An 8,632-nucleotide genomic window follows, 5' to 3' on the forward strand; every position below is an offset into this window, starting at 1 on the left:
CTCCGGACGCTAAAGGAAGTCGGTCACCAGTTGACAGGGAAACGAGGTCATCTGTAACACTGGATGTGTGAGCGACTGATTCACCACTTCTGTGTCTTTATTTATCTGTTTTAATGGGATGTGTTACTTAACCAGGGTAATTCTTAGGGGTGGAACGTTGATGTACGACAGATAGCCTCATCACGAAGGTAACGCGATCCTTTTCTGGTAAAAGTTTGGTCAAAGAAGGCTAAAACGGCTAGCTCGGTTAGCATGTGTTGGCTGGATATAAACCATAAATAGGCGCTTTTGCGAATCTATGTTAAATATAATCAACATAAGAAGCTGTTATTGCAATGTCCTAAATATAACATGTCACTGTGGGATTTCCTAAATGTTCCATGCAATCTGATATTTAGGTATTTTTCAATACATCGAATACTTCTTTTATTCATACATGTTTTCCTGTATCTCCTATATTATTGACGCCCCTACTCTGTGGCAGATTGCTTCAATACTTTAGATAGACAAAATCCCCCTTTCCCCCATGTGTATATTATTTTTTAAAAGCTCTGTATTTACTTCTGCCTTTCACAGTAACTGTAACAATAATATTGTAATTACACTGCTGGAAACGGCAAATATGACAAATGTTTTTATATACAATACTAGTCTGAAACCAAGTGCATCTCTGAAAACAATGAACAAACATATTTTACATTGCTTTGTCTAATTTAGTGTTGCAGGATTTGGACCCTAGCAAAGAACAGTATGGAGCACTGAGTCCATCACAGGCCAAAGACAGTGAGACAGAGTCGCATCTGCAGGTAGTTTTAGTGTCACCATATTGTTTTGTTTTGTTTTTCACATGAATGTGTTTAACAGTGTAAAGCACAGTACCAAACAAGTGAAGTCCATTTACACTAATAAGATGCAAACTCCACACCGAAGAGCCCTGCCTGGGTTCAAATCCATGACCTTCTCACGACACCACCGTGCTGCCTGAACCCCTGAAAAAACAAAAGTTCCTAAGTTCATGACATTGCTTCAATTCAAACTGATTTAATCTATGCAGCTTAATTACTCATTGTCATGTTGAGTCACAAGAAATCTCACATAAGTAACACTAGCTGATGGCTGTGAGCAGGAGAAACTCTCCCCTTACTGAGAAACAAAAACCAGCAGAGCCCAACTCAAAGGCGGTTGCACACATTCTTTGAGTCAATGGTGTTAATGTGTAGTTAAAAGGGTTAGAGAACAACAATGATCAACTTAGTGCCTGGCTCATGGGGTCAGAAAACTACAGATCTTTTAACTTTGCGTTCAGATAAAGAAAATAATGTGAAGAATGACAGTAACTAACTCACGCGGTGCTAATGACATTCAAGGGAAGTATATCTTGGGAGAGAGGCAAGGTGGAAGGTGCAGTGCTTCAAATAAGGTCTCCCAGCAATCCAAACCTGCAGCACTGTGACAGAGGAAATAGTCCAGGCTATTGTGAATTAACGCATCAGTGAGTGTCTGAAGACTGTGTTTGTTTCCCGGACTGAAACTTGGGAGGCTCATTCTGACTGTTTACATGTAATCCACTTTTAAGTCCGCCTTACTCTCCTGTTATTTCCCAGGCGATTAATGCCGTCCGCCTGTCGCTGTGCCTTCAGTCAATATGGATGAAGGAACTCTGGAGGCAGCCATCGCAACGTACAGTGCCCAGTTGCAGCAGGTGGAGACGGCGCTCTCGACCGGCCTGGACCCCACCCAGCAGGCCGACCTGCTCAAGCTGAAAGAGGACCTCTGCCAGCTGATCGAGCTCACCGAGGCCAGCCTGATCTCGGTCAAAAAGAGCCGACTGCTGGCCCAACTGGAGGAGGACAGCAATGGAGGGCAGAGCAACTCCACAGAGGCAGCCGGCCATTCGAACGGAGGTCTGAACACAGAGTTCACTGCTTTTTACTCTGAACTGGGGGAGTGTTCGGGCAGCAGCTCGGACACCAGGGACAAGGAGGGGGACGGTGGGACGGTGTACGGTGAAGAAGGCGAAGAGGAGGAGGAGGACGATGAAGAAGAGGTACTTGGTGGGACTAAAGTAAGAGCGCCTTACCGGACAAAATGGGGGACACTGGAGTATCACAACGCCATGGTGGTGGGAGCAGAACCTCCAGACGGAGACGAGGCACAAGTGAGGGTGCTCTACATCTACCCCACGCAAAAGTCTATGAAGCCGTGTCCGTTCTACCTGGAGGACAAGTGTCGCTTTCTGGACAACTGCAGGTAAAGTATCACTGATGCAAACTCTTTCATTCTCAAATATCCACAAATTTAGAGATATGAGTGGTGTTTAAACTAATGGCTCCCAAGGTGTAACTTATTGAAAATGCTCCAATATCATCTCTGTCTAAATGGGGGGAAAAGCAACATTTGGAAAACACTTGGGCTCCATCCCCATGGGAATGGGTTCAGGTTCACCATGTCCGTAGTAAATAGTAAACAACAATGGCGACCTCCAGAGTGTCCCAGTTCATATTCTTCTGGGACTTGGGAGTTTATAGTGTATTTGTTTTCTGTGTGTGTGTGTGTGTGTGTGTGGTTTAATTTCAAAACAACCAGCACCACCTACTAGTGGGGTCTGGCATTGCGCTCTATGTTTATGCCATTTCTGTGTTAAACGGATAGTGTTCTCAACACATTGCTGTGTAAACGCAAAGCTTTTTTCAAGCGAAACAATCACGTTTGTCACGCCCATGTTAGCCTAGTGAATTCAAGATGCTGCTCGCTGTTGTTTTAACAATATATTTATCTAATTACCGATGAGTGAACCTCTGCAAATCTTTACACCTGAGAGAACAGTGTAAAGATGTCTATTGTGTCTTTTCATTTCCATTTAACACAGTCTTACTACTCTTCTCAGAATTGAGTTTCAACCTCAGCATAACTAAACCTATGGGAATGTTTCTTCAGTAGAAACTCGAGGTGAGTCTTTGGATCTCAGTTCAGAGAGTTTCAAAGCTTTTTTTTTCTCTCTCTCTCTCTCTCTCTCTCTCTCTCTCTCTCTCTCTCTCTCTCTCTCTCTCTCTCTCTCTCTCTCTCTCTCTCTCTCTCTCTCTCTCATTAAAAAGGTTTTCTCACGGTGAAGTGGTGCATGTGTCGGAGCTCAGAGAGTTCGAGGAGTGTGACCTCAGTAAATTAGAAGACGGCTCGTCCTGCTTGGTCCGCCATGAGGACGGCATCTGGTATCCAGCCAGGATCACAGGTACATTCAGTCCCCGGCAGCAGGTTAGAAAAGATGCGCTCTGCAGAAGTCCTCTAAATGTAATCACACAGTGTGGTGAAACAAGCAGAGGAGCTCTCTCGGTCCCGCGTTCACTTGAGTTTTTTTCTCTCTTCGTAGAAATCGACAGCGGTTTCTACACGGTGAAATTTGACTCGCTGCTGCTGAAAGACGCCGTGGTCGAAGCCGACGCCATCATCCCCCCGATGAGGGAGGACGACCCCATCTCCTCCGACTCCGAGCTGGACGACGCTGCGGATGGAGACACTGTCGGATACGCTAAAGGTTTTTCAGAAACTACAAATACACAAAGAAGATCAAAGCGAACGAGCTATTAACGCATATTGGTGGCAGGTTGCTTGGATTGAGATGTTATTTGTGACAGTATTTAGATACTTGGTGGTTGTGATTAGACACTGGTTGTATACGTAGAGGGCAAAGGTGACGGGGGGGGGGGGGGGGGAGGGCACAGGTGAATCATGGTCATTACACAAAGTTTGGAAGAAATATTTCCCACTTTTTACAATCCAGTGTTCCGTGTTTAAGTTCAGTTGTCCTTGTTCTCCAACAGTGATGGACTCTGCTGGAGGGTCGGAAGCAACGTTCAACAGCACGAGCTTCGGGGGCTGGGAGGCGCACACCAGAGGGATCGGATCCAAGCTCATGCTCAAGATGGGCTATGAGTATGGGAAAGGTGAGAGCCAAATAAAAAAACCAAGTATATATCTGCATTCCACCTCTATTGATCAGGTGATTAATTTAGAAAATATATGAATGAAAATAAAGCGCAGAGTTGGGTGGAAATGTAAAAAGGTTAAAAGAATAGTCTTTAATATTATGTGAGTGAAGTTGAATCATGCTTTATTAATCCCCGTTGGGGGCATGGTATTCCATCCATCCATCCATCCATCCATCCATCCATCCATCCGTCCATCCATCCATCCATCCATCCATCCATCCATCCATCCATCCATCCATCCATCCATCCATCTATCCATCCATCCATCCACGAAGGCCCAGCCAGTATTTGAACATTGAATGCAAATCTGTTTATTTCGCAAAGTATTGGTACTAAAGTCAGCAAACTCCTGTCCATCCTTTCTTGAAAATCTATTTGATCTTCAGTCAAATGAAAAACAAAAAGTAGACTGAATAATAAACACAACTCATAATTGAGCTCTAAAAAAAGAGTGGAGACACTGAAGGTCTGTTTACAGACGATGTTTTCAACACAAACATTATGCCTTTTCCTTTACACTTTGATGTGTAAATGGGACTTTAAAAACTATTCTTATAGAACGTAAACAACATATATTCTCACAGAAAATGTCAGCGAAATGTTAAAAGGATGGCAGCTACGCATCTCAAAATGTTAGTTATTATGTAATGTCCTTTGTTATTTCAACAAATAGTCTGCATTGCTTTCATTACATATAACCTCCAAACGTTTTTGTGAACTTAATGAAAAAAATGGATAAAGAACGGATAATACGGAGACTTACTCCTGCTATATTTAAACCAGATGATCACCTACAACAGTAAAACCAGTGAGTTGATATTTATTACTTCTCTGTTTTGTTGCTGAAGCAGCTGTGATGATGCTTGAACTTGAACATGTGAATGTGTCCAGTGGGATCAGGTTTTAAGTGCAGATCATCTCCACATTGTGTGGAAGTGCTTCGTTCACATCGTTCAGGCTGGAGCAGCTGCAAAACTGCTTCATTCAGACAAATCTGATGAACTTGACAACGGGAGGAATGAGTTACAGCTCCATGTTCACCACATAGTAATGCAGCAGTGACGATTCAAATCAGAGTTTCTGGGAATTTTCCTGTGGTTCATGTGTTTCCTCCTCTTCTTGAATTATTTCTTCTGCAGGGAAATAAATCTATTTGTCAAACCAACTAAAGCAGAACTGCCACTGATCTTCACACATAACTTTATCATGAAATCCTATTTTATTTTGATCAGATCTACCAGCTTTAAGCAATGAAAAGCATTATCAGAACATTATTATTATTATTATTATTATTGTTATAATAATAATATGAATGATTATGATTATTATTGTTGTTGTTGTTGTTATAATAATAATAATGACTATTTATTTATTTATTTAGTTTAAGATTTGAGTGTCCATAAACTGTATATAAGCCCACAGCTATTATACCTGGCTACTTATGATTGTTCATTATAATTTAACTTTATATTAGAATATCATTTGTCTTTGTTGATTTTAATTGAAGAAATGATGATATAATCCAATTGGGAAAAGAAGTCCCCGTTGTCTTGTTTCTTCACAAACTGCTCAATTTGACTCAAATCACAGAATAAAAAACACAAACGCTATCGCATCTATTTAACTTTAGGGCAGCTGCTGTTTAGTTTGAACACAAACATGTTGTGAAAGTGTTTTGTTTCCTTGTTCCTGCGCCTCTCCTGTCGTCTCAGGCCTGGGGAAGTTGCAGGAGGGCCGAGTGGAGCCGGTGATGGCGGTGGTCCTCCCCAAAGGAAAGTCTCTGGACGAGTGCGCCGAGCTCACCCAGAGACGCAGCAGGAGCACGGCCGCCAAAGACGGCTCGGAGAAGGGCCGTCGGAAGCGGCGGAGGAGGCCTCGCGCGGCCACCGGAGGGAGACAGACCGTGTTCGACTTCCTCAACAACAAGCTGGCAGGCGACAGCGGCGGCGGAGCCGCTGCCGCCGGTGCGCCGGCGTCTCTCTCCGGTGTGGAGGCGTACCGGGGAGGGAAGAGCACCAAGAGGAGTCTGAACGTGCGGCTGTTCCAGGCCGCCGAGCGAGTGTCCCAGACCGAGAGGGAGATCCAGAAGCTGAACGAGACGCTCGGCAGGCAGACGGGCAGGTGAGTGGCGACTTCCCGCTGCGATCTTCGTCCGCTGTCGCCGCCGCGAAAAGTCTTCGAGCTCGGCTCACATTAAGCCGCCTGTTTAATAACAAGCTAATTGCAAATGAGCCCGAGCTCCATTTTCCCCTCAGCAGCAGCAGCTGCTGCTTCCACCTCCGCTGTGAAAGCTGCAAACGCTTGCATAACTTGCACCAAGATGCACAAGCAGAATTAAATGAGAGGGCCAGACAGTCGTTGCTGTGACGTTCCTATCAGTAATTAATTTGAATGCACAAATGAAGAGGGGCCGTGGGAGTTGCGTGAAAATGTAAACAAGGTGCGAAGATTTCGAGGTGGAAAAGAGCCGCGAAGAGCGTCTCGCCTCGCCACTTCCTGATTTGTCTTGTTGTCTGTTTGTGAAAAAAAAAACCCAAAAGGGATGCGTCCAGAGTGAAGCAGCTGGAGGAGAAGCTGTCGGCGGCCCGGCGGCTGCTGGAGCAGCAGAAAGCTCAGGAGCTGTCCATCCAGAGAGAGAACAGGAAGGCCGACACGCACAAGAAGATGACAGAGTTCTGAGCTCGCCTCGCATCAACTCCTCCTCCTTTCTTCTTCTGCCCCCCCAAATATTTCAGTTTTCCTCATTTCCCTCTCTCCTCATCTCATTGTTAAGGACTGAGCGACTCTTTTGCTCAGCATAAATGTTTGTTTTCACTTAATAAGTGATTCTTTGTATTTGCAATGAACTTGGTGGTTCTGGGTTTTTTTTTTCGGCCAAAACTAAAAAGAACAGTTTGAAGAACTTGTGTGCGTCTCTGTCTCTTCTTAAACTCCAGTGTAACAAAAAGCCTCCGAGTTTTGAACTTGTCCTTTGTTACAGCGTCTGTCCAGAGGTTTCAATCACTTCTCGCTCCGCCGGCAGCTGCCCCACTGGTCAGCGCAGGAGTCTTTGACTCTCTCGCTGGTTTCTTAAGATTGCGTCCTCGGGACTCGGAAGACCTTTTGCAGAGTTTTGAAGTCAATCCCACGCCTCTTACGGCTCATGCGGCGGCGTCTTTGAAGCTGCGACGGTAACCTTTCTGTTAAATAATGAATTTGGAGAGCAGCTTGTCTGCTCGTAAATCTTGACACACGCACTGTCCGGACGCCTACCTCGACGTCTACCTCGCTGTCTTCCAGGTAAAAAGGTTGAAATCGTGATGCCGCGAAGCTGCAGATTAGGTTTTTGTCCTTGTTATGTCTTTATTTTACGAGCAGTTTCTCACAGGAAAAGGACTCGGTACAATAACAGTGTGTCTGTGCTGCTCGGGTTGCTGTCAGGAAAGGACACGATGACGGAGGAGACCCAGAGACAAACGCGGAGTTTAAAAATGCATTCAAATTCTTTTAAATGTGTCACATCGGGCTAAAGGCATGATGTATTTTTCATGTTCCCGCTGCGGGAGGTGGAACACATTAAATCCATCTTTGACCTCAAATGTGAGATATCAATTAAAAAGAGATTTAAAAAAAAAAAAATTTTTAGGGCACAGTCTTCATTTGCGTGTGTTTTCTCCAGATTATTGAGTTGTGGGTCCATATTGTGTTGTTGTGGCGAGCCCTGACTTCACAGTGAGAAGATTCAAAATAAAAACCATTCAATATAAATGACAGTTTCCAAACCTCTGAATGAAAGGGAGCACAAAGAAGAATGAGCTCATTATATCTGTCCATTAATTTCCAACAGTCATTTTACAATGAAACAAAAATGATTTAAGTCTTGCGAGGCCTGCAGCCACGCTCATATCAGAGTTTTCACTGAAGACAATACGACGACATTCTTACTTAATTTCTTCGTATCTTAATAATACGCTGGTCGTAATGACATTTTGTATATCTTGCGTGTGATTTTGATTTATTCGATTCCTTGTCTAGCGGTAGAGCCGAGTCCGCTGGCCGTGCTTTTTAAAAACAAGGCTGTAATTTCAGTGGTTTCCCTGAAACAACTTGTTTGAAGTCTGCTAATAGACGAGGTCAGTATCTAATCCCACAGAGCACCTTAAATAGCAGCTCTTCGCATTTGATGGATTGTTTTTCCAACTGCAAAAACAGTGACATCACTAATAGTAGAGTGAGAGCTGGAGAAAACACTATCTAAATCTATCATTTGTATTTTTTCGTAGTACTTACAACATGTAAAATAAAAATATACGTCTAAAAACAATGGAGTGTCATTGTAAAGCTAATCAATTTCTTATTTCTACACTGCATATAAATACGTTTTTATCCATTTTCAATTTTGGGTGTGCTCAAAACAGTTTGAATTAAAAAAAAAAAAATCTAATATATGCTTTATCTGCTTTTGAAAGGCTTGAATTTTGTTTTTTTTATTTTATGCATGATGAGTGATTCACAGGTTTTTTTTTTCAACCTGAGCAACACATTATTCACACGCTGGAAATCACCATCTCTCCTGAGGAAAAAAAAATACTTTTTTCTCACATTGGAAAAAATGTTTTGGTTGGATGTTGGATTTCTTAAAGTGCCATACTAAAATTGTGTGTTAC

At 43.3% G+C, this 8,632-nt stretch overlaps 1 protein-coding gene across 2 annotated transcripts; it reads left to right on the plus strand.

Moving 5' to 3' along the window:
- The first annotated feature begins 2 nt into the window (after window positions 1-2).
- On the plus strand, window positions 3-6,871 carry zgpat (zinc finger, CCCH-type with G patch domain). 2 transcript variants are annotated; one of them, XM_080496097.1, is made up of 8 exons: window positions 3-188; window positions 718-806; window positions 1,605-2,250; window positions 3,096-3,229; window positions 3,368-3,532; window positions 3,819-3,941; window positions 5,699-6,107; window positions 6,527-6,871. In XM_080496097.1, the coding sequence occupies exons 3-8, from the start codon at window positions 1,646-1,648 to the stop codon at window positions 6,663-6,665; spliced, it is 1,575 nt and encodes a 524-aa protein (XP_080352223.1). In that variant the 5' UTR covers window positions 3-188; window positions 718-806; window positions 1,605-1,645; the 3' UTR covers window positions 6,666-6,871. The 2 variants fall into 2 exon arrangements, with proteins under 2 accessions (XP_080352223.1, XP_080352222.1); XM_080496096.1 differs by lacking the exon at window positions 718-806.
- Window positions 6,872-8,632: the final 1,761 nt, after the last annotated feature.

This window comes from Blennius ocellaris (genome assembly GCF_963422515.1).
Source record: "Blennius ocellaris genome assembly, chromosome: 5".
In the NCBI taxonomy this organism is placed as follows: Eukaryota; Metazoa; Chordata; class Actinopteri; order Blenniiformes; family Blenniidae; genus Blennius; species Blennius ocellaris.